Source organism: Poromitra crassiceps (genome assembly GCF_964638095.1).
Source record: "Poromitra crassiceps genome assembly, chromosome: 6".
Lineage (NCBI taxonomy): Eukaryota > Metazoa > Chordata > Actinopteri > Beryciformes > Melamphaidae > Poromitra > Poromitra crassiceps.
In genome coordinates, this window is record NC_139627.1 from 43,610,398 (window position 1) to 43,637,006 (window position 26,609).

At 43.1% G+C, this 26,609-nt stretch overlaps 1 protein-coding gene across 1 annotated transcript; it reads right to left on the reverse strand.

Annotated features, from left to right (window-relative positions):
• Nucleotides 1-525: 525 nt before the first annotated feature.
• parp14rs3 (poly(ADP-ribose) polymerase family member 14-related sequence 3) lies at nucleotides 526-26,599 on the reverse strand (the record flags this gene model as incomplete). The annotated part of the gene is made up of 27 exons (XM_083638258.1): nucleotides 526-1,306; nucleotides 1,710-1,884; nucleotides 2,824-2,987; nucleotides 3,720-4,083; nucleotides 5,321-5,622; nucleotides 6,336-6,518; nucleotides 6,613-6,789; nucleotides 7,425-7,487; nucleotides 8,732-8,851; nucleotides 9,170-9,269; nucleotides 11,273-11,445; nucleotides 12,218-12,394; nucleotides 13,466-13,528; nucleotides 14,077-14,181; nucleotides 14,299-14,347; nucleotides 14,537-14,721; nucleotides 15,381-15,557; nucleotides 17,193-17,255; nucleotides 17,606-17,707; nucleotides 17,809-17,911; nucleotides 18,044-20,106; nucleotides 20,469-20,702; nucleotides 21,747-21,986; nucleotides 23,148-23,312; nucleotides 23,408-23,429; nucleotides 24,417-24,610; nucleotides 26,428-26,599. 27 exons carry the CDS (start codon nucleotides 26,597-26,599, stop codon nucleotides 1,011-1,013), a joined length of 6,231 nt encoding a protein of 2,076 aa, XP_083494384.1. The 3' UTR covers nucleotides 526-1,010.
• Nucleotides 26,600-26,609: the final 10 nt, after the last annotated feature.

The window sequence follows — 26,609 nt, forward strand, 5'->3', positions numbered from 1 at the left end:
GTTTCCCACATGCTCCATAATAAATAAGGGAGACACTTTTAATAAATGTGCAAACAGATGGTACCATCCCAGCTCATCCCGCCCCGGTGGACTTTGTTTGATTGGACCTCTGCCCCCAGCTTCTCCTTCAGGGAGGACCTGCAGGCTTAGAGAAGTATTCAGATGATCATTATTGATCACCACAGGAGGGCAGAGTTTGGTCCTCATCACACAGGCTGCTCTCAGGCTGTTGCAGCAATGTCCCCCTGGTTGACTAGAATCATTTTGGCTTCAGGTCAAACCCTCCCCTCTGCAGATTAAACGATTTAATGCAACTCACACATGTTGACAGACAGGCTGTATTGGTAGAACTTTGAAGTGCCGCCAACCTCAGTTACCAATACTTCAGTGGTAGGGTTGTCCTATCTATCACACATCCCATTGTTCTGTGTACACTCCTATCTATACAAATTAACAAACTTTTAGGACATAAAGATTAATTCAGCCACAGCCATCAGATTTAATTCATAATGATGAATTCCAGCCACATGGTCATTTAACATCAGATTTAATTCCATGATTGTCTTTGGTTATAAATTGGTCCATTTCCATTCATACTACCGTACTCTTAATCCTGTTACAGAAGAAAGATTAATCACAGTTTGGAACTGACACCAGTCAGAGTGGTAAGGCATATTGTGGGAGATTAGAAATTAATTATTAGAAACATTATGCATTGAAAAATATACTTGTATTTCCATATATTCAACTAACATTAAGAGCAATGTTAAGTTTGTTAAACATGCAAAAAAGAAAGAAAAAATGTATTGCACGATTTTTCTAGATGTAAATACATGACGAAACACATACTGTATACATTTCTGTCAAATTAGCAGTAAAAACCTGTGGCTAGATAAAACTTCCTTTTTTTTTTTTTACCATACTATTAGGAGAACACAATTGTTTGTACAGTGAAAATGCAAGCTATTGCCTATGTGAATATGCTCTCATTGTTTGACAGTGCTTTGATCTCATGAGGTTTTGAAGCTGATGAGGTACTCTGGGTAAGCCCCGGCGTCACAGAACACCACCCAGATGGAGGGGTTGAGCAGACTGTCCACGGCCGAGTCGTGTAGGCCGGCCTGCGGGTGGTTGGTGTCCAGAGGGCTGGGCTCCTTCATGCCCTGGAGCCCCGGGCACGGTTTGCCCACCAGGACCTTCGCCCGGTAAATGTACTTCAATCCAGCACCGTCGGGGTTAGAGTAGGCATCTTGACACGAGTACCATGATTCTTTGGCGAAATAGGTGCCGTTACCGTAAGCAGTGGCTGAGAAAATAAATCCCAAAAGGACATAATGTGAAGTTATTAATGCACATAGAAAGTGCTTTTTGGGGGGGGGGTGTAAGTAAGCTTGACATAGAGGGAAATCTGATGGATTGCTTTACAGCACAAAACAGGAAGAGGGCACTGTTCTTCCATAGCAAACGGAGCTAAAGCTTTCAGCGTTTTTAGCAATTGCAGACTGTGGAAGGGGTGAAAGGCTGATTGAAAAGGATCTTAGCCTTTTCCAGAAGCCAGAGGCAGAGCATAACTCATTTCTGTGACTGTAGATAAAGTGTGTGTCTGTGTGTGTGTGTGTGTGTGTGTGTGTGTGTGTGTGTGTGTGTGTGTGTGTGTGTGTGTGTGTGTGTGTGTGTGTGTGTGTGTGTGTGAGTGTGAGAGATCCTACCGTTTCTCCCACAGAAGCTTCTGTTGAAGCCGTTGGTGTTGATTTTTGGGCAGATGTCGGCAGTGGTGCCGTGGTAGAGGCTCATCTCATTCTTGTTGGTGGGATATTTCTTCTCCAGTATCTGCTTCTTAATGGCATACCTCTGCCACTGGTCTCTATTCTGAATCCTCTGGATCTGTAAACATACAGACTGAATAATAACTGAATTGTAGAGGAGGAGAATCAGCAGAATATTAATGGTAAAACACCCTTGAGTGTAATATTGTGGTTATACCAGTTATATGCATGGATGCAGTCTGCTTCATTTTCTAATATTGGTTGTAGCCACATGAAATGCATCAGGGTAAAATGTACGCTAAGTTAGTTAATATTTAGGTAGGAAAAAAATGTCAGACAAGCTGGTGGCAGTTAGGTCTACTACACCGTCACACACAGTATGCCTCACATTATGCCTATTTTCTTTAGCCTCAATCTCATCCAGTCCTGGCCCAATAAATCAAAGTTCACGAAGAAAATCTGACATAAACGATTCAGAACTACCTGTAGTATGAATATTACATAGTATGTATGAATATTACATGTACAGTATGTATGTATGTGTATGTGTAGCCTGCGTTGTGTTGACAGTTTTAGCAACCCATGTTAAGGGCTTACCCAGGGCTGTAGGCGGGATTCGATCCACCGATCTCCCCCTTACGAAGTGCACACGCTAAAACCCAATGTACACCAGATGCGGTACGGCTCCGTGCGGATCCAGTACTGGCCGGAACAGACTCTTGCCTATGTTAATAAATGGGCACTACATGTGGTACGGAAAAAAATACACACCTGTTGTATTTTTGTCAGATCCTGCATGCGTCTGACAGATAACATTGGTTTGGGTCTACTCAGGCAGCTGGACGGAGTTGTAACGCAGCGGGTGCACATAGGCCTTTACGGCAACCCCAAGAGAGCTAGCTTCCGGACCGGTTGGTTAACGGTGAGTTTAACCAACTTACTCGCTACCACTCGGGACTCACAAGGACTCACATTCGCTCGGTTACATATGTACAGTATGTACCTAATGTATATACTGTATTATGTATGTATGCATCTAAAGAAGCCGTTTCTTTACCTGGAACACTTTAATAGTTGGCTGGTTGGCAACTTTGGGGTTTTTGGATGTTTGAATAAAGTCGGCCGCAACTTTCTTATACTCTCCTGAGGCTGCAGCCAAGACAATTATGTCCATATCCTTGTTGTCCATTCTGGTCCAGCTTGGTGGAGTCTGTATGACCGCTAAACATTCAGAAACATTTATTAATTTTGAGCAAAAACCATACTGCACACACAATATAAGGTGAGAAACTTGATGTGAATGTCTGTCTTTACTCCCATATTAAACAGATTACTAATGGAAACAGTTTACTCCTTTCACTTTTGGTTTTCAATGTTTGCACAGACTCAGGGTGACACAGCATTACAGTATGGGTGTGTTTTGGTGTCAACACATTGCGCAGATTAGCAGAAGAGGAAATAACCTCCTGCTCAGTCAGAGGGAGGGGAACATTCTGGAGATACTGGTTTATGGCAACTGTACCAAAGGTTCATGTAAACAGCTTAACCTAAATAAGAACTTAACCAGACTATGGACACCAGCCATACTGGCTAAATGTAGCCAATAGGGATGCACGATCTAACAGCAATCATATCGGTATCGGCCGATGTTAGTCATTTTTTTAATATATTGGTATCGGTCCATTCAGCAAAATAACAGCAATGTTATCGGTATCTGACACAATGTTCATATTGAGAGGAAACAATGCAGTAAATCTCGGTGTGTGCTATGTGCTATGGGACATTACTTTTTAAAATTTTACATGGGTTTTTCGGTATACATTTTGATGATCATAGAAACTTGTTTTTATACAGATCATATCGAAATTGGTCATAACAGCATTGTTCATATCGGCATCGGTCAAAATTCGGTGCATCCCTAGTAGCCACAAATTTGACTCTAATGGACTGTACCTGTGTCAGAATCAGCCTTTAGGGTCCTCTTTATGCGTGTGATGGTTCCTTTTCTATCCATCTGCTGCATGTTCTTCAGATCCACAGTGTATGTGTCCCCCTGGTGGCTGTAGCTCATGCTCTGCCTTTTGTCATGCAAGGCATGCTCCAGGTCTAAGCTGGTGCACTGGTCCAGATCTCCCCAGGACTCGCCCTCCCCGGTCTGCCACTGCACCGTCTGCTGCAGCCTCCTCTCCTCGCCCTGCCGGAGCTCCCTCTCCTTGGCCTTCTGTAGGAAGCCGTTGATCTGCAGGACCATGGCTAGTACGTCGTCCCTCTTCCCTGAGACAGTGAGCTGATCCTGGCCAGATAAAAGGACGCACACCTGCCAGGAGCCATATCAGCATTTTTTTATATTTTATTTACAGAATTATAATTTCAACACTTCCCATATTTTTGTTATCGTTTGTTTTGTTTATTGATTTTGATTGGCAGCCTGGCCACTGATTGGCAACTTGGCCACTGATTGCAAACTTGGCCACACCCATAGCAGTTGTGACCTGCTCTGACAAAATCAGTCATGATTGAGTTTTATACACTGTTTGTAAAGAGATTGGAAGCTTTCTGATGAAATTATCTTTGTACCCCAAAGATTGAGTGAGATGCAGCCCTTTACGTCCTGACTGTTTCCAAACTATGTTTTTGATAAAAACAGCCTCAAAGTTTGACAAAGTAAGCTAGTTCTGCTTGTCACCCTATTTTATGAGCTTCAAAACTATATTTAGCATTCAAATTTCACAATAATCTGTATACAGAATGAAAGCCAATGCTTTGTTTTACTAAAATCTGATAAAACCCCAAAACAGCCCAAATCAATATTTTCTCATAAAATCACATTTCTACACAAATGGGCCTGTGCTACATGTGATTGATTTTGTCCGAGCAGGTCGCAAATACGGCAGGGTTAAAAAAAAATCGATATATCGATATTCATGTGAAGGAACAAGTATCGATACATAAATCCCAGTATCGATATTTTAAAATGCATAATATATATATATATATATATATATATATATATATATATATATATATATATATATATATACGGTATATATACTGTATATATTATAAACAAATTGTTCCTTGTACAATTTGCAGCATTAGTTCTTTGAGAATCTCTTCCATTATCAAAGCAAAACTGGTATTGTAACTAAAATATCGATATCGAATCATATCGTATCGGAAATCGTATCGACTTGGGACCTTGTGTATCGGATTCGTATCGGGAAGTCAGTGGCGATACCCAGCCCTAGTCACAAATGGGGTGTGGTAAGTTAAAGGGAAGTGGAGAAAGTTTGAGCAAACAGTTTTTAACCATCTTATCATAATAGTATCATCTCATACTGTACATTAGCATCTATTTTCTCTCTTTCACACACATTTCAACATACACTTGACATTGTTTGTTGTGCTGGCCTAGAATGTTTTGGTCAGATATTTCAGTTCATTATTTTCAAACTATCCACATGGCGGCTGGATCTACAACAAAGGTGCGTTAAGAACAACTCTTCTATTGCTGGGGGTAGTGGCTATAATTTTGAATGGAATAGCCACTATACCTGGTTCTTCTGGCTGTGAGCCACGATGGCCTGCTTCTCTGGCTCCAGGAGGGAGGGCAGCTGTCTGGAGGTCAGGTCCTGGCTGAGGCACTCTTCACAGACCAGACTGTCCATGAGCTTCTTGACTTGGGCCAGGCTGGCAGCGGAGCACCCAGTCACCTCCACCTCCACGGCGGGGAAGGATACCGCTCGGCACACACTCGCTAGACACAAGGTGCTGCTGGGCTGCTGGGTGGCTGTGGTAGAGGATTTCTGGCTTGGACTGTTTGCTTTTCGGGGAGTTTTGAATATCTTTTTGGCAGCTGTAGGGACAAAGGTTAGGATATTCAAATAAGTAATTTTCTCTAACCACATCACCAATCCATCACAGGCCTAACACAGATAGACAGATACTCACATGCATAAATACGGACAATTAGAGCCTACTGGCATACAACTGTAATAATCAAACATTCTAACTGTAAGTTGTAACTTCAACAGACATAAGGCTCGTTTTGAGTTGACTGCTGCCTAGCCGAGTGCATCAACAAGCCGAACAGCCCCGACTGCACACTCACTGCTCCTTTTCTTCTTCTACAATTTTGTTTAACAGCGGTTTGTAAACAACTTAGCGCCACCCACACTCACTGCTCAAACATCCCAGCCCTTCAGATAACATGTTTTCATCTTAATGTAGGCATTACAGGTGGTATTTATGTAAAATGTGGAGTGACAACTTGGACTAGATATACAATTGAAGTTTCCACTCTTCAATGCGGGTACACTATGTGATGCACCTGTGTTCAACCAATGATACCAATAAATTAGATGCACCCAATACTCTTTAGCTAGTTAGCTATATGCCCATACCCCCACCTTTGACGGAAAGCAGGAAGTTTATGCCCTTTTTCTCGGGGTTACTGAAAAGCATTCTGGGAAACGTAGGGAATCACTAACTGGTTGAAGGAAAGTGGGTATAACAGAAACAAATGACAAGGCAGAGAGCTGCAGCCTCAGTTTGAGCCTCCATACTTACCAGCTGGCTTGGGAGTCACATTCTTGAATTTCTTCATGACGTCGTGAAAATCCTTCATCATCTTGCTTTGGAATATCACAATGTGGATACTTGTAAGTGACGGTGTTTTGCTAGTTTTCATGTGATCTTCAATTGCTGTGAGCATCGCATTCCCAACCTGGAATGCCCCCAGGCTTCCAGCACCTGCAAAAATACTTTCACTTTGTTAACTGGAAATGTACCGTTTTAACCTACTTGACTGGTTGTGGGATGAGTAACACTTGTGAGGTCTGCTTACCTGTGCCAAGTGCTGGGAAAGAGACAGACAGGATTTTGTGGTCTTCGCACATCTTCAAAACTTTGAGCACGGAGCTGGTGATATTTTGCTGGCTGGTCTGGCCCACCATGTGGATAATGTGCTTGGTAGGGAGGTTGCCAGGTTTGGTGATGACGACACCATCGCTGGGTTGAGTTCCTTTGGATCAGAGGAGCAGAGAACCCATGCATGAATTTCCTACTGACCTGATCCTGATATTATATTCTATTAGCTGATAGTGGGCACTCGCCATTGAGCATAGTATCACAGTCAAGTGGTAGCTACTTGAATAATAGTGGCCTCCTCAAATTTTCAAACACCCTGTCACCCTTGAAATATACCTTTTTGAAACCAGGAGCACAGATAATTTGTTGGGCAAAATCAGATTAAGCCTCAATGCAATCCATCAGATTTGCTGCCCAAATCTTGACCCAGTAGCACAGAATGTAAAATGCCGTTTAGAATGCTGCCAAACCTCTCATCAATGGCCTTGTCTTTGTGGTAATTACACTTGTGTCTCATATTCATATGGGAACCATTGAATGATGTTAAAATGATACAGGGAGCTCCCTTAAGTAGGTTTTATCTGCCCTTAAATTATTTATCCTGATGCAATGTCAAGTTTCTTTCCAAATTAAGTACATAACCTGACCATTTCAAAAATCTGGCATAGCCTACTCTTTAAAAATATTTCTTTAGAAAATGGATGTATGGACACATGAATGGAGACATTTCAGACCATGTAATCAAATGCATTGGAACATAATAGCTTTATTGAATAAAACCTTTCATACCCAGAGTGTTGCACTCATCCACCACGGTTTGCCCTGCTGCTTTCAGGATGGCCCCTGACACACCTGCAGACAAACAAGGAAACAATCTTCCCTTCACTCACTGATTTCCTGCAGATATCCAGTGTTCACTAAGGCTATGTAGGATATCCAGTGTTCACTAAGGCTATGTAGGATATCCAGTGTTCACTAAGGCTATGTAGGATATCCAGTGTTCACTAAGGCTATGTAGGATATCCAGTGTTCACTAAGGCTATGTAGATATCCAGTGTTCACTAAGGCTATGTAAGATCCAGTGTTCACTAAGGCTATGTAAGATCCAGTGTTCACTAAGGCTATGTAGGATATCCAGTGTTCACTAAGGCTATGTAGGATACCCAGTGTTCACTAAGGCTATGTAGGATATCCAGTGTTCACTAAGGCTATGTAGGATATCCAGTGTTCACTAAGGCTATGTAGGATATCCAGTGTTCACTAAGGCTATGTAGGATATCCAGTGTTCACTAAGGCTATGTAAGATCCAGTGTTCACTAAGGCTATGTAGGATATCCAGTGTTCACTAAGGCTATGTAGGATATCCAGTGTTCACTAAGGCTATGTAAGATCCAGTGTTCACTAAGGCTATGTAGGATATCCAGTGTTCACTAAGGCTATGTAGGATCCAGTGTTCACTAAGGCTATGTAGGATATCCAGTGTTCACTAAGGCTATGTAGGATATCCAGTGTTCACTAAGGCTATGTAGGATATCCAGTGTTCACTAAGGCTATGTAGGATATCCAGTGTTCACTAAGGCTATGTAGGATATCCAGTGTTCACTAAGGCTATGTAGGATCCAGTGTTCACTAAGGCTATGTAGGATATCCAGTGTTCACTAAGGCTATGTAGGATATCCAGTGTTCACTAAGGCTATGTAGGATATCCAGTGTTCACTAAGGCTATGTAGGATATCCAGTGTTCATTAAGGCTAGTATGATAGTAGGCTTGCTATGTCTTACTTGCTAAAACTTGCTAAAACTTGTGCTTTATTTTGCTTCATTGAGTTTGTGTTGCTTCTTTCTATTCTATGTTTGCTTGTTGATCAATTAGATATTTGCAGGCTCTTTCTCTACAAAGGCTGTGTATGCTATAATAAACAATTATAATAAACAGTATAAATATAAACAAACTTCAACTTTAGCTTGGTAGCCTACAGTATATTCATACTGGAAAATACAAATATGGCTATGCAACCAAAAATCCTCAAAATCGGCTATTATTTTAGCTATACGGTCTGTCATGCCCTTCAAGAAGGTTTTTTACGATACAATACCTGAACTGAGACTAAGGCGTGTGTCGGTGCTGCTGACAATGGCGTCCGTTGTCTCCTTGGTGATGTCACCACAAAACACCTTGACTTTCACTGGTCCTATCATGGCTTCAACGGTGGTGGCTGGAATTATAGAGACGGTACAAGGATTGAATAATAATTATTTTGCAAATGTTGACATTTTCTATAAGTGACGTGTGTGTGTCTGTCCGTCCATCTGTGTGCACCTGAGGTGAGCATGAAATGTAGACTAGCCCCCACCCCCCCTGGCTCTACAAGGAAGCCAGAGTGGAGAAAAAAAGCGCTGCACGCACGAGAGCGCGCACGCACCATAGACGCACGCTCGCACGCACACACACAGCCAGAGAGGGGGGAGTCCGACCTGAACAAACCTGCACACCTTACTCAACACCTGGGTTTCTTTCGAATGAGAGAACTCACATGTTTGGACAGCGCTGTCATCTTCTTCCTCTGAATTAGTGGACTTTATATCACTGTTGTTGTCATCTTCATCACCATCATCATCTTTATCTTTCAGCATCTGGGTCAGAAAGCGTGGGGAATAGAAACACATTTAACTTCTGGAGTAATGATTGTAGATGCCATTTCATGTTCTAGTTGTACCTACATGTTGCTGTAAATGTTCTCTTAGATGTTTATGTATTTGTATTTATAGTAAACATTTTTAATTTGAAAATAATGTTCTGAGTTTTGGTTTGAGCCAGATGTCATTAGCCCATTTTTCTTTATAGTCAAGAAATAACCTATGTTTAATAAGTATAAATATAAAATAGTAAGAAACGCAGATTTTCCAAACTCCGTGCAATTTGGACATGCGCATAGTCATAGCGCCACCTACTGGTAACACAAAAAGCGGTTTATATCGAGAACCATTTGTCCAATCGACTTCAAACGTGGGGGATGCGCTGCTGGGAATCCGACAGAGTGCAGTGCCGAATTCTGTGCAATTCGGACACACGCATAGTCATAGCACCACCTACTGGCAACACAAAAAATGGTTTATCTCGAGAACCGTTCGACTTCAAACTTGATGGGTGCGCTGCTGGGGACCAGAGCAAGTGCAGTGTCGAATTTTGTGTAATTCAACCAATCAGAACACTCGACTTCAAACTTGGTGGGTGCGCTGCTGGGGACCCGAGAAAGCAGGGGCCCCGAGAAAGTGCAGTGTCCAATTGCATGCAATTCGGAGTGGTGGTGGTGGTGCAAGCAGGGGGAGGATGGTGCAGAGTGGGGGAGTATAGCCACTTTCACACATGAACTCCGGATCAGGTCAGGGTTGCCCCCCACTGAGCCTGCCCCGGATGATAGGTGAAGTGTACCCTTTCACACATGAGGCATGTTGCATTCACACACGAGTAGCACCTCCGCAGAGTTTGTAAAGTAGAGAGGGGGCGGGCGGCGGGGGTGGGGGAATTTGGGCATGACCACACAGTTGTGAAAACTAAAAATACATAATGGGCGATAACTGCCTAACGTTCACGGCATATAATCGTTTGCGCATAACGTTAGCAAGTAATTAATTAAACAACCCTACAACTCACGCCCAGATGCATCGATTTCCTCGAGTCGCAAGCAGTACAAACAAAACAGGTCTTTGCTATGTTCAGTCCTAAAATGCCTCAAACCTACTAGAATTATACAGAATACAGGAAGCTAGACGTTTTTACCTTCAAAATAAAATAAATGTTGTATTAGTAACAAAAAATCAGAATGTCGACTCACTACGGGTTAAAATTGACTTTTCGAAGGGAGCAGATATTCTTCCAGTTTATCTCCGTTCTGTATCTTTCGAAACACACACAAAAAAACATTACACGTGCATTTACTTTATTTAATTGCCCTTATTGCGAAGGTTATACCCGGAAGTTTTCGTTTTATACTGCCTGACTTGACGCTACTTGGAATTTGCGCGAACGCTGTGTAAACGTTAAATCAAAGACATGAACGCAACCAGATCCAGATACCCTACCTAGCGATGTCCAATACTGGGAAGCGGGACGACCCTCGCGTCCAAAAATGCTTATTAAATGTGTGTGCTGTGCGAAGCAGACATGAAATCAGATCAGAGCCACGAGCCTTTCAATCCAGCAATCCGCAACATGTTGGCTGTCGCACACGGAGCAGTTTTGAGCTTCATTTGAAAACCAAATGGCATGTGTTTTTTGCTCGCTCTTTCACATCGACTATTTATATAATAATAATCTGTCACGATCGTCTCTGTCCTCATGCACTCACGAGCTCACGGAGCTCTGGAGGGGGGGGGGGGGGGGGACAATACGCTTCTGCGACTACGGCTGGGGGTACACTTCCCTCCGTCTAGGAGGAGGCTCCGCGGGAGCGCGCATGAGCCGCATGCAGACATTCACACATGACAGCCAGCCGTATGGCCTCTAGATAACTCCTGAATTCCAAACATGTGTGAAAGCAGCTTATGTTGTGTGAATGGGGGAAGGCGAGGGAGGGGAAATGACAGTGCACTAGCTTACTAAATGCCAAAATTGGGAAATAGGAATGTAAGCATACTCCATGATTTGATTTCCACTGGTTGAAGCCCTGTTGAAACTCCTGTAGGACCTTGTCTTGGTCAACAACTATGAAGATCAGCTTCAGAACAGTGGAGGCACAGTTAGATAAATGGTCTTCAATGCCCTGCAGCATGGCACCAACAGAGTCAATGCCTGACAAGCCACCACCACCTGTAGGACAAGGGGACAGAATATCTAAGTGAATTTGTTTTTCAAAGTTTCAATTGTGTTGCTCTGAATCCTTTGGTCTGAGCACATAGAATTTTTCACATAATTTCTCAATAATGGAGCTACATTTCTTTCATAGAGCAAAGTAGCCAAGTCAGGGGTTGGGGTTTATTTTACTTGTGTTTATTTTACTGTTCTGTTTTTTTGTTTCATTTCTTCGTCTTTTCTGCCAAGAAACTCTGCTGGTGCATACTCTTGTTCTTGTATGTTGAGTCTATCCTCTGCAATAACTGCACTTATGGCTATGTTTACTCTACTACTAACATTAACATTACAGCTCGCTGCTTTGGGAGCCGCCATACTGTTTTGCCAGCGGCGTACCCGATTGGCCGATTACCTTCTCAACTATGAGGCAGGTTCCTGATTGGCCCGTGCACTTTGTAATTTCTGGAAATCTCTGGGGGCGGGCTGGAGGCCAGACTGATCCGCAGAACAAAACACAATGTTTTGGTACTTTGACTTTTAGTAAATGTAATATTGTCTCGGCTGATGGGATGTCAGTAGATGTTTGTATGTCAGTTGTATGTCTGTTGTATGTTGTCAGTGTTTGTATAATTTTATGTGGACCCCAGGAATAGTAACAGCCAACCGCTGTCGCGGAAGATAATGGGGATCCGAATAAACAAATATATATATATTTTTTTTATATAATAATAATTGTTGATTGGAGATCCACAGCAGTGCACATGCAGCTTTGTTGGTGTTGTTTTCCTACCAGTTCCTACAGCAGGGAATGACAGTGTGGTGATGGTTTTCTCCTCACAGCACTGCAGCACCTTGGTCACCCGTACAGATGCTTCTGCCACAGAGTGTGGCCCCAGCATATGGATGATGAAGTCACACTGCAGGGCTCCGCCACTAGTCACTCCTGCATCGGGGTCCTTCAAAGGCCCTTCACACACAACCAGAGGGCACCAGCCACATTATCCAATGTGCTTACATTTACTTAGAAACATAACAACACACTTTACCAAAGACATTGAAAGTGCTAGGTGGTGCATTTAAGTTAAAGGAGAATTATCTCCAGCTTTAAAGATGATTTGTCACCCTGATAAGTTTGGTTTGATTCCCATGCACTGAAACGATAATATGTTTTGAACTGCGACCTGAAAATAGGGCATGTGAAAGACTTGTATTTAAATAGCTTATTTTCTGACAAGAATTTCACTTTTATAGCCTATGCTCAGACTGTTGTCTTCCATGCATGAAGTGCAGCTGGTCAGTTTTCACAACACGGAAAAAAGTGAAAAGCGAGCACACTCCAAAAAATTATGCAAATTCGGTGCAGGGCACATGTAATATCAAGTCACAACAGAAAAGCCAGCACACAAAAAAAGTCCTTTTAGAGGTTTTAATACCTTAGTCTGGGGCAGCAGCACAGCAACAAACAAGTTTCGGCACACTGAAGAAGGCTTTGTTGCTGTGCTGCTGCCCCAGACTAAGGTATTAAAACCTCTAAAAGGACTTGTTTTGTGTGCTGGCTTTTCTGTTGTGACCAGTTTTCACAACACCCCATTGCGTCGTCATCATGCCCCAACACGCCCCACCCCCGCCCCCTCTCCGGAGGTGTGAAAGCAACACTTCACGTAATGCCTGGGTCATGCTCAGGGGAAGCTACCCTGAGATCATCCAGAGTTCATGGCTGAAAGTGGCTTTTGACAGGAGTACAGTATTAACCCTAACATACGTGTCTTTTGATGGTGGGAGGAAACCCACACAGACACGGGGAGAACATGCAAACTCGGACCTGAGATGATGGACCGTGGTTCCAACCCGGGACCTTCTTGCTGTGAGGCAACAGTGCTAACCACTTGAGCCACACCACACCTGAGACGAATCAAAGTGGGTCACACACCCAACATGCATAGTGGGTTAGACCGAATGATTATGATGATGGGATACCCCTGGCACATTATCCACAGCATGCAAACCTTTTATCAACGACTAATATCCAGATACTCACGGATGTTTTTGCACTCCTGTTCGACTGCAGCCCCGGCTGCCCTTAAAATGGCCGCAGAGACACCTGAGAAGGAAAACCACCTGATTTCAGTATAGGTTTTTTGATGTCACATTTAAATGTCATGTTAGATGGTTGGATTGCTCTTTCGTTTTGTTTTTTCTTTTTCTACTGTTTTGTTTCCTTTCTCTTGTTTTTGTTATATTGCATACTTTGTATCAATTATTGTTGTTATTGGTTTTCTGAGGTAGAGACCAAGTATAAGCTCAGCTAGGGTGTCTCTACCTGCTGATTGTTTTGTTGTTTTCATTTTGTCGGTTTCTGTTTTTAAAAATGTGTACAAGGTACAGTCAAGATGAGATAAAATAAGATAGCACTTTATTGATGCCTTTGGGGAAAGTCAGGTGCCACAGCAGCGCTTAGCGGAACAAGGAAATCATAAAAGAAAGGAAGGTCATCATAAAAGAAAAGAGGTAATATTAATGCGGGGGATATAATATAAAACTATAGAGACAGTGCAAATATATACAGTATACACACATTTATTCTGGTACCTGTAGAAGTTCTTTTTTCTCTGTTGTGTGCATTATCATAGAAGAAAGTAATACACAAACCTCCTTTTAAGTCGATGTCAGCATTGGTAGTGTTCACAATGCCTTTGACAGAGTCTTGGGTAATGTCACCCTTCCTCAGTTCAATCCTGACACCTTGGATTTTAACTAGAGTGGAGTGGTCATGGGAAATATCAAACAGGAGTAATTCAGCCAAACAAATTCATGGATAAATCAGGACGAGTGTCTCTTTGAAAAAGTGATATGACTAAAAATGAATCCAACCTTGATTTGGGGGTAAATCAGACTTGGTCCTTGTTGACGACGCACTTGCCTAGACAAAATAACAGCCGGGAATTTGTTATCATGGGGCATTCCAGACAATACAAAATAAAACAAATAATAAGAATGACACAAATTCATAAATAAAAGAAAATATTGTGGTGAATCTGATGAAATATTAAATTTAAATATTTTAAATTGGGGTTATGAGTTAATAAAGTATAGTGAATGTGATTTTTACCTGACCATGTCTTTTCTGTCTCATATTCCTCTTGTTCAAAAAATTCTTCATGGAGTCAAAGATCCTGTCTTCAAAGGCCACGATGAAGATTTTTTTAAGGTTTGATGAGGAAGTCTGTGATGTATGATGTTCCACTCCCTTTAAAATGGCCTGGAGAGACATCCTGGGGTCAATGCTACCTCTTCCTGCCAGGTTATACAACAGTGATCAATATCAAAGAAGGACAAATGTTGTGAAACAAATTCATTAACTTCAGAATAACTATTTAATATTGACATTAACTTGGTGATGAAGTGTCACTGTTTGCTTAGGATAAGGCTGGCTTTCTTTTATGCATTGCTTGCCATCAACAAATCCTATAAAATAACAAAATCAGGCTCAGCAATGATTGTCTTTTGCCAAAAAGTCAAGTCCATGTAGCCAGTGCCCTGTGTGTGTGTGTGTGTGTGTGTGTGTGTGTGTGTGTGTGTGTGTGTGTGTGTGTGTGTGTATATAGGAAAGTATACCTCCGTATCATCGAAAATAGTCCCTGTAGAAACGAATAATTTGTTCCCATTTGAATTTGGAACAACTACAACAGCTTGAATTTCATGGTAACAGCTATTTTTTTTTTAAATTAAAATGTCTTTGTGAGCTGTATTTCAAGGTTTTTAGCTTACAATTGGATTAGTTCCGGGTTGACAGCTGAAGATAGTAGCCTACATGGGAAGTCTACACTTTGTTTATTTTGTTATTTTCATATGATTTGTAGATGGTAAACAATGCATAAAAAACACCAGTCTTATCCTTTGAGGTGTGGGCACTCATCCTACAGTAAAGTAAGATCCACCAAATGACATATTACCAGTGCCAATCGTAGGAATAGCCACTGTGGTGGCCTTTTTACTATCACACAACTGAAGGACTCTCTCTATGGATGCGGTGATATCAGCGGGGGTATTAGGTCCAACCATCTGAGCTATGTGTTTGCAGCTAAGTTTGCCACCGCCAGTGAGCACACCACCATCAGCCTTCTGGGGACCTGGGAAACACAATGTTAGAAATGTACAGAGACTGAGGCCCAAATTCACTAGAGGTTTGTTCAAGATTCATTTTAATAGCCACACGGAGTAATTAGATTACAAACGAGGTTAGCTCGCTTACAAATCAGGTTAGCTTTTCTGCATTAGACTACAACTAGTCTCTCCCCAGACTCAAATATTACGTTGAATCGCTGCGCTCCACATACTACATAAATTAGTCTGTACCACTTGAGGTGAAATTTAATGAGTGACAGGTCGTAGCACCAATGAGAGAGTGGTTCGAAAAATGGGCTGCGCCTCCCGTAGTCGGGGTGAAAGGTGCCCACCTTTCACCCCGCTTTTTGTCATGGGGGCGTAAACCAAGGAACTGGAAACAATAAATATGGAAATAAGTGCGCCAAAAAACGTCTTTGTTGCCGTTAGCTTGACGCGGCGAGGTTACGGTAGATAGAGCCTGAAAAGAACAACAACACAAGTTGTATAGTAGCGTTAGCACATTTCTAGTACCGTAACTGCCGAGGAAGGTTTCTGGAGACCCAAATACAATGGAGTACTCGCCATGTGAAATCTTATGATCAATGTCCATGTCTTTCCCAGCACAGGCAGCAGAGATGCTTCAACTGTTGTACTCGATCCTCCATTATCGATAACAGCGGACAGACAACTAGTGTTATAACTATTCCATCAACTGGCCATTTGTTTGAAAAGTAAAGCTTCTGTATTGGCTTAAAATATGTGAGATTGTGAATCCGCAATGTTTCTACAAGAACTTCTTCAAAAACTTTGTTCGGTACGTCCATCTTTTGTTTTGTTGTTTGCAGTTTTATTTTCAGATTCGTTGTGTCTAATTGTCAAGTTAACGAGCTATTTGCGCTGTCGTTTCCTGTCTAGGGCGGGCTCTAGGCCGGAAGCAGGCAGGGTGACAAAATTACTTGTGAACGGAGGCCAGGCTCTTTCTCGTCGAGAAGAGAAGTCATTACTGATTGGGCAGGACTGTATCCATCACTGGCATATGACTGGCCAAGTGAACGGTTCCCTCCCATTACCAGCCGGCTGGGGGAAAGCGTCCCAGACCCAGAGAGAGCTCTGCAGCATGCAGTAACGTAGTGTATCAGCGTAAGAACTCTCATGGATCTGGCGTCGAGACTAGACTACAACTAACTAACTAATCTTTGACCTACAGTATTCAGTACTACAGTACTTCAATCAACTCATAATTTTAAGGCATCAAGGAAACTTGTTTTTAACTTGAACTGCCTTCATTTTTTGCAGTGCATGATCATGCATAATATTATATATAGATGAAGAGCATATCAGAATGCTCCAACTAATTATAAAGGGGTTTTAGCGTGCAACGGTGCCAGCCTTGATGGATTCATTTTACAGTTCAAGAAATCTGCACTTGGTGATGAAGGGGGCAGTGCTCCTTTTGAGGGCTTGTTTGCAAAATTTGATTAGTATAAATGTTTTTGTGAATAAGGCGAAAACTCTTTGCGTAAGCACCTGATGCACACAAAACAGAACAAAAACACCCTCACAACACAATCTTAATGAATCTCGACGACAATTGTAAATTGACTCCAGACAGAGAAAATGGGATTACTAGGAATGTCCCTTTGAGCTCGTTTCCCTACCATGTTTCTCACATTCATCCACAACAGATTTTCCTGCTGCTCTCAGGATGGCTCCAGACACACCTGTGGGACGCAACGTGTGAAATTAAATCTACATTACTCAGATTAACTCAATCCAGTGGGGAAACAAAATGCTGACTAAAGGCCTAAACATGGACGTCCGTCCGCCTCGAATTGGAGCCGTCTCGCCGTCGGCCAATCACAACTCTCCTGCAGCTGTCGTCACGCACGTATCGTCGCCGTGAAGTCACATTTTCGAGCAGCCCCCGTCAGCCGACGGCGGCCCCTCCCCGTAGGACGGCGCTCCACCCGCCGTCACACGGGGAGGGCGGGGCGAGGCTCTGACGGACGACCATGTTTAGGCCTTTAGGAACCAAGAACACTTACAACTTCCATCTAAATATGATATTTACCAGAGTCCAGATTTAGATTCTGGTTGTTGGAGTTCACAATGACATCCACTGTTTCCTTAGTGATGTCTCCTTTCTTCAGAATCACAGAGACTCCACCTATCACTGATATAAAAACAACAAACAGGATGGCCGACAGTATGTGAGCATGACCTCACACTCTTATACAGTATTATACTAATGTCAGTGCTGGTTAAATAAATTACCTTTGGTGTTTTTGTCTGGTTTAGACGGTAGTAGGGGAGCTGAAGCACTGTGGTGGGAAGGAGTTGCTGATATTGGGTTTGGTGAAATGGTTTGACGATAACCCTATTTAATAAAACACGAGGAGAAACACAAACCTATCAAGGCATGCAAATCAAAAGCAAATACTTGGCACATTAACGTTATGTCTGTACACAAAAACTTGTTCAATTGGATCGACGTCAAATTCTAACTTACCATGCCTTCAATAGTCGACTTGAATTCTGCTACTATCTTGGCGTCAGACTCTATCACATAAATGTCTGTCAAGTCTTTAAGGCCCATAGTAATACATTTCCGGATTCCCGTAATGATTGCCTCACAGCTTTCCTTTACAGGAAACCCAAAGGTGCCACATCCCATTGCTAGCATGCCTATGGAGGCACACCTGTTGTTGGCTGCATTCACAAGACTCTGAAGGACTGATGCCTGAAGGTAGGTTGTGTGAAGAGTTGAGGAGTCCTTCCCCCAAACTGGGATTACTGCATATAGAAGATTCTTGGCTTTGAGGTTGCCTGGGTTGGTCAATACCACATCTCCTGCCATGAGACTCTGCTTTTCCTTCAGGAACTTGTCAATCACCTTCTTAATCTCTGGCCCTCCAAACTGGAGGAACTGTTGTGCAACTGGGTTGTCAAAGGCCAGGCTGCTTATTGGGCAAATTAAAGCATCTGCAGCTTGCTTGTAAATAAAACCCTCTCCAAGGGTCAATGTGAGTCCTTCTATATCATAGATGTATTGCTCACTGTTGATTGCTGGCTGTGACAGTTGGAGGTTGCAATCCATAAGTCTAGCTTTCGCCATGAGTATTAATTGGTTCTTCTCCAGGACCTTGGCCTCTCCGGCCTTTGGGTACATGTGCTTCTCTGTTATTATTGTATTTATCCGGAGAGTCACTGTATCTGTGGCTTGTTTGATTTTGTCACTTGAGGCTGTGACTTTTATGCAGGGTGACCCTGGGGTTTTGCAGGGCAATGCAGTGGCACCCAAAGCCTTGAGGACAGGGTCCTTTGATAGTTTCATGCAGGACACAACAAAGTCCAGCTCCAGCACAGATTTCAAAGGCACATCTACTGTGACTGGCTTCGTGTCGTCCAGGTATCCCCTTATCTTGTGCAGCACATCTGTCACCACATCTGAGAATCCACATACTGCGATCTTTTCTCCTGATGGCGTGATGCTAACACGTTGATGGTTCTGTCCGATTTCAAGATCTCCTTTGAGTGCAGCCAGAAACTGTTCCCACTGGCCACCGCTGGTTACACTTGCTTGTTCTCTAGAAATTTCAATGACTTCATCTTTGATGATCTCCTTAAGTTTGCTTTCAGCTCTGTCCATGTCAGCCTTGTGAGCAAGGATTTTGAAGGATTCCTCGTCAGTAAACAATGAAGCCATCATGTTGTTTTGAGCAAAGTTATCGCTTTGTAGTTTCTTCAAGTCAAGTGACTTCAGGAAATTCACCAGATGAAGGGACAGATCAAGGTTTCTGGAAACGACATTATCTTGGGCTTTTTTGATGATCCCCTCTGCTGCGTTTACTGTATTCTTCAGGCCCTTGAGAGATATGGTAAAGCTTTTGTCGTCTTTGGATAGTCCCACATCATCCATCATTTTGTCGGATACAATATCCCAGATGAGATCTAGCTCTTCCTTTGAGTGCAGGTCAATTTTCTTCTCTACTGTATCTCTCTTGGCTTGGAGGTCATTGCTGGCCTTTTCCACCATGTTTCGGACCTTCTCCACAAGTGTCTTGACTTCAGCTTGCACTCCAACCACCACTATTTCAGAGGTACTGATGTTGAAAGAGATGAAGGCATTGGGTATGTTGAGTTCAAGGCAACTTTTCTCAATTCCCTGCCAAACCGCTTCCTCAATCGGTATACGTTCTTCCATATATTTCCCGAGCTGTGTTTGGGCCTCTCTTTGTGCGTTCCTCACCCAGGAATGGCCCTGCCGGAGCACACCCAGCGACTGCTTGTCCATGGACATGTTCAGTTCCATCTGAGGGGGTTTGGCATCCATCTTTATGGAAACGCTAGCATGGACCTTTTTAAGTGCGGATGTGAATTCTTGTTTATGGAACTCGTTGAGACTGAGAAATCGGAGGCGCTCTGTGCTGACAGGAATGACTGCATTAGTTGTGATACTTGGCTGGAAGGTCGTTTGTCCTGTCAAAGCTTTCTGCAGGCTAGAGTAGAAGAGCTGAGCAATGAGCTTCTCTCCAGCCAGAGTGTGGTTGTGTTCTGCCACCCTGTGTGCAGCTGCAACAGGAGATAACATGTCGGATTACAGTCCAAAATGCAATGTCCAAAAAGTCCATTTTTTTTTTCAAAATGTAATGGTTTTATAAATCAAAGTCATTCTGTGGGATATATTGCTTCAATAATCTGATTGGTCAGAGGCATGATTTAAATTATTTGTAAATGCCAACCTCCAGTTTTTGTTTAACAAAAAAAAGCATAATGAGCGACACGAATTTGAAAGTGAGTACATTTGTCTGTATTTGAGTTTTGTTGAAACATTTTACCTCGTCGCTACAAACCAATACTTTAATTTTTGTGATGTAACAAATCTATAACACTATTTCATCAGTAAGAATAACATAACATTTTAAACAACTTACCATCACACTGTTCAAATGTTATGATGACACTCTTGTTTTTGGTGACCCAGATAAGCGTCTTAATATCACCCCCTCTGCTTCTTCTGTTAGAGAAATAGAGGCTGAGGGCCTCCTCTGAGATTTGACTCATGTTTCCTTGGACAAGAACAGAGTCTGTCAGCTCCAAACGACCAGCCACAATCTCCTTGTCCTGGAACTTCTTGGTGGAACACTTCCTCAGGAAGAGGCTTGCATCTGTGGACATGAATATTTTCAATCCAAAATGTTAGTCAATGTTAAAAATCACACCCAGGTGGTGAAGTAAGTTTAGTATACTAGGCTGTCAGGAGGCAGCAGTATTGTCTTGTTTTCTCTCTCCACTTGTGTTCCCCCATTCCCTGTGTGTCTGTCTTGGGCGGACCTGGCGTCTGCTCACCTGCACACCTTGTGACAATTAGCTCATCAAATCAACTCCTGTTCAAATACTCCGGCTCTCCAGCTACTCTTCGCCAGATTGTCCCATCTACTACTGTACGTGGTAGCTATACCTCTCGGCTATTTCTATTTAGAGTTATTTTCTCCTTAGTGTTTCCAGTGTGGACCTTTTTGTGACTCCTGCTTCTCCTGTGTTCAGGTCCTGTGCCTTGTCCACCTTGCCGCCAGCTGTGTGCCACTTTTTCCTGTTTCAAGTCAAGTCGCCTGCTGTCAAGACCTCCACCGCCACCTGCCTGCCCTCTGCTCACTCCAGCCGCCTCATCCTCCTTCCATTAAACACTGTTAAACTTTCACTTTGCCTCTGAGTTAGCCCCATAATGTTCTCCGGACCGTTCCTTTGCGATCCACCTGAACTGTGACACTAGGCTATATGTACGTAAGCAACTAGGGGCTGAGCTTCGTTAAGATGCTGATTCAAAATGGTGCAAACAGCGTTGAAATCCATTGTTCGGTTGTAGAGATGGATGTGCTTAAATGCGTTAGCAAGTTTAGCTAGCTAAGCGGCGAATCTGTGTGTGTTGACGAGCCGCCCCCCTCTCCGTGTGTGCGTGTGTGTTTCGCCATCTTTGAGCCACTCTCTCCATTCACTGTCGACCTTGCTCGACCACCGAACCACGCTCTCTCTCTTGCTTGCCTGTGGAGCCGGGGGGAGGGGCCTAGGCTACATCCTCTCATGCGGCTACACCGCTTAAAAAAGCAAGATGAATGAAATACTAGGGCCGTCTTAAACGTAGCCCATAGTGGAATTTGTGGGTCCTTGTCTGAGGCTAGTATGTACGTATATCTCTTATGACGTATACCCACCAATGTCCTGATTGAAGGTGACCACTATACTGTCTCCATCATCAAGGGTCTCCAAGGTGTGCTCAGCCCCGTGGCTGCAGCTGCCGATGTACACAGAGACAAAGCTGTGTGAGCAGCTGTCATCAAACCCACTCAGGACGAAGCGTCTGGGGTCCAGCTGCCCTTCTGCAGCCTTGACACAGTAGACCTCCACTGATATGCCATGGTCATGTCCCTTCTTGGCACAGACTTCCTCCATGTCTGCAAGGGAAAAGGCATGTTACCATAGGATACCGCAGGAATGAGTCCGGAAGACCTGAACGTTAGGACTTCTGGTTCTTATGTGTAAAAGTCAATGGGATTTTGTATGGGAATTTCAGTTAAATGCTTGAAAGTCTGTGGTTAACAAAAGTTTATGAAACAGCAAAGTTTGTGTTCAGCAAGATAATCTTCATAAACGAGGACCACTTTTATGATTTTCAAAGCGTAAATGTGTTTTTTTAAACAAACTTCACTGTTTCATAAACTTTTGTTAACCACAGACCTTATTTCATGCATTTCACCAAAATTCCCATGCAAGAATCCCATTGACTTTTACATGTAAGAACCAGGAAGTAAAGTAAAGGTAAAGTCCCACTGATTGTCACACAATGTGTGAAATTTGTTCTCCGCATTTGACCCATCCCCTGGGGGAGCGGTGAGCGGCAGCGTGCGCCGCGCTCGGGAATCATATGGTGATCTAACCCCCCAATTCCAACCCTTTGATGCTGAGTGCCAAGCAGGGAGGCAAATGGGTCCCATTTTTATAGTCTTTGGTATGACTCGGCCGGGGATCGAACTCACGACCTCCCAGTCTCAGGGCGGACACTGAGACCACAAGGCCACTGAGCTGGTCAAATATAATAATATCCCCTGCCGATACTGATATGTGCACATATCAGTATCGGCCAAAAGCAGGCACGTGCAGAGGGGGGTGCCTGAGCACCTGCCCATTTTCCCCTGATGCCCAAAGTTATAACAATAACAATTTACCAATAAATAAAATGTCTCGTCAGTTTACACATGTTGACCTTTCAACCGGAAGTTATGTAATCATTTGCATCTCTGTGACGTGCACGATATTTGTTCCCCAGGATGGCGAAGGCATGACCCGCCCTTCTCTGCCTCTGATTGGCCTAGCATCAAACATTGTTGATCCAATCACATTCGCTTGGCTATCCTATCCTGCGTCTCTCCTCGTCTCCTGTGCCAATCAGAGGCAGAGATGGGCGGGTCATTCCTTCGCCATCCTGCCCACTGCCCAGCTGCCGAGCTCCGACTGACTGGCGGATCCGCAACAGTGAAACCGCCCCGTGCCACAGTGTTAATAGGGTGAATACTGTACATTGAAATAAGGCCAATGTAAAAAAAAAAAAAGTTTACCTAACTTATTGGACAGTTGGAGGATCCAGGTATTTTTTCCATGTTTAGTAAGAATGGGTTCTGAGGCAAACTGTTCAAAATACATCTGAAGGAAGTCTTTCTTGTGCTCACTGGTGACAAGCAGAGAGAGCACTTGTGCATGTATGTCACCATCCGCCACACTATCTGAAAACAGATGTTGCAGAAAGGTTCTAAAACAAGCCTTTATCCAAACTGTCATTGCTATGTGGATGAAGATATTCAGGGTACATCTCTCTTACCTGCTGGACAGGATGTGACTGGCTGTAACACCAATGACAAATTAGGTTAATATCCACAACATCATCATAACAAGTGCAAATACTTTTAAGCCCACAGCGCAGTGGTGTGGCCATTCAGCCTTATGGCACCACGCCCGCTCCCCCCCCTACCCCCCTAGCCACTCCCCCTACCCACCCCTCAAATCCCGACTCGCTACGACCTTCCTTTCCCTTTCACTTAGGCAACTTCAGCTCATTCAGAATGCTGCTGCTAGAGTTCTAACGAAGACTAAGAAAGCTGATCACTCCAGTTCTTAAGTCCTTACACTGGTTGCCAGTGTGTCATAGAATAGATTTTAAAATACTGTTATTAGTCTATAAATCACTTAATGGCCTAGGCCCTAAATACATAGCTGAATTGCTCCCACGCTACGAACCGTCTAGAACTCTTAGGTCAGCAGGGTCCAGCTTATTAACTGTCCCTAGGATCAAATCAAATCATGGGAAGGCCGCATTTACCCACTATGCTTCTGCTAGCTGGAACAAATTGCCTGAAAACCTCAGATCTGCCCCAACCTTACTTATTTTTAAAAATAGACTAAAGACTTTTATGTTTACCGTCGCTTTTAACTGCTGACAGCTATTTCTCAATCACTATCATATGTGTGTCTGGTCATGTTTCTTATATAGTCTATTCCTCTATAAGTTTTTAGCTCTTTTTGCAACTGCTGCGCCTGTTGCTTAATGCACTTTTTATACCCTTTTTTTATTTATTTTTTAAGTTTTGTTGTGGTGATGCTTTTAAATGTCCATGTTATTCTCTTCTTCTATTCTTTTATTTTCCTGTCAACCATTTTATGTGAAGCACTTTGAATTGCCTCTGTGTATGAAATGTGCTATACAAATAAACTTGACTTGACTTGACTTGACTTGACTTGCTACAGACCCTTTTGCCCAGATCCGCCCCCCTTCCTTCCCGGCGCTGTGGGTAAAACAGAACTGATAAGACAGAAAGTTAGATATTGATAACCTTCTCTCCAGTAGGCTTGTTGTTTGCAGATTTTAACAGGTTGATCTTGTCTTTGTCTGGGCGAGGTAAAAGTGGAGGTTTCTTCTTCACCGGTGCTTCGACATCCTCAGCCAGTTTCACCTGGAGCTCCACCAACCCAAACGGCTCTTTGAAATCAACCTGATGCTTTCCTTTTTCCAACACTCTCTGCAGAGCTAGAAAGGAAAATTACACCCTATCAACCTCAATCCCTCATGCAAACGGACTACAGTGATTTTATAATAAATAATCTGGATATCATATACACAGTGAATTGAGAATACTTAGCCTATAGGCTACTGATTACCTGTGTAGTGTGTATATCTTTTTTTATTCTTTCCTGTAGCCTATGGATTTTACTTTGTTTAAGAGTGTGAGATAAGGGAACAAAGTCGATGTCACTTCTTGCTTCAGCATACATTCAGGCGGTGTCTCGTAGACGCGTGGTCAATGGGTCAGCATGGGGGAAATCCTCCCGTTCTTCCCAGCCAGCATAGTTAGCATTTTATTTTATTTATTTAACCTTTATTTAACCAGGTAAGACCAAGGCCGGATTAACCATAGGGCAACCGGGGCAGGTGCCCCGGTTTTTTTTTGTCAGGCTCATGTTGGGCTCCACAGAACTATGACACAAATCTAAGACCAATCAGGACAAAATAAAATGTGTTTCCAAGAAGATTAAGTCTGATGATTTAGTCTCATTGGATGCCTGTGGGCAAGTGGTTACCAGGGGCGCGGGAAGTGGGGGTGCTTGTGGTGCTGCGGCACCCTCTGCTGTTTTGTATTGGAAATGTAATGTCAATTATTTTTTCATCATTGTAAAGCCACAGCACAGTGAAGAGGATATTAATGTGAAGATTAGCCTCTTCCTTTTGCTCTCAGAGTGCATCAGATTCATGCATTTTACTTTAAAATGTACAAAATTTCTTTGTCCAGGGGGGGCACAGCCCCCCCTAGAAACCCCCCAGTCACACTAATATCTTTATCCTGCTGGTGCTACCTCTTTGCAAAGCCTAGAATCGCCTATGAGTGAGTGAGAAACTGAATCTCAGAAACGGAATAATAACATAACAGTATAATACTAATGTTAATTTAAAATTAGATATTCCTCTAAATATGGCGAAAAAACATCCAAACATCCGGACGATGGGTAGGGGGGCCCCTGGGAGCTTCAGTGCCCTGGGGCCCCTGGGGGTGTTAATCTGGCTCTGGGTAAGACATTTGAGATACAAGATCTCTTTTGCGAATGTGATCTGGCCAAGAAGGCAGCAATTACAAGCCAGGTTACAATCAACATAAATTACAGTAGGCTACATATAAAGGAAACGTAAAAACAGGGCTATAGAGCCCACTCATTTAGCTGCTAGCCCAGCCCAGGCAGACAGGATCTGGGATTCAACCACTGCAGTAAACGCACATCTGAACAGACGTCTATGTACCTGCTCTTGAATCCCCAATCCTGTAGTGTAGAGCCACAGCACCGTCCTTTGGTGAGTCAGCCCAGATATAATCTGTATGCCTGAGTGAAATGTCCTGGGTCTCTGGGTTTTTATATACTGTATAGCTGAATCGTTTGATTTGACTAAAGTAAAACATTTTTTATAAGCATTTTACGAAAATGTCTATGTCAATATGAATACGAAAATACATGGCGGTCATTGGCGGATGAAAGGTGTCTGGTACGCATGCTGTTTGCTGAAGCAGGAAGTCACGTTGACTTTGGCTCTCTATTACTATCAATCATAGAGCTATCAATGCTCAAACCGCCTTCAACGCGAGACTAGCTCATGTGACACTTATATCTCATGACACATCCGGATCCAAAGTAGTGTCCAAAAAGGTCCTGCATACACACACGCGCGCGCACACATCACATTTACTTCCGTATTGATAAAGTAGCCTACAAGTAATTAAAAACTCACTATTGACTTGTAGCTTACCACTGAAACACTATTGACTAAAATGCATCGGAATATTACTAGTTAAGCCATACCTGCATCATCGAAGTAGAGCAGCACAGCCTTCCTGGTATCAGTGGGGTCCTCCTGCAGTTCTAACATCTCTGCTCCAGACCTCCGCTTGTTCCTGAAGTACAGCTCTAATCTGGACCTGACCCGCTCCAGCTCGTCCGGGAGACCCTCCAGAACCAGACCTCTTCTCCACATTTTAGGCGGA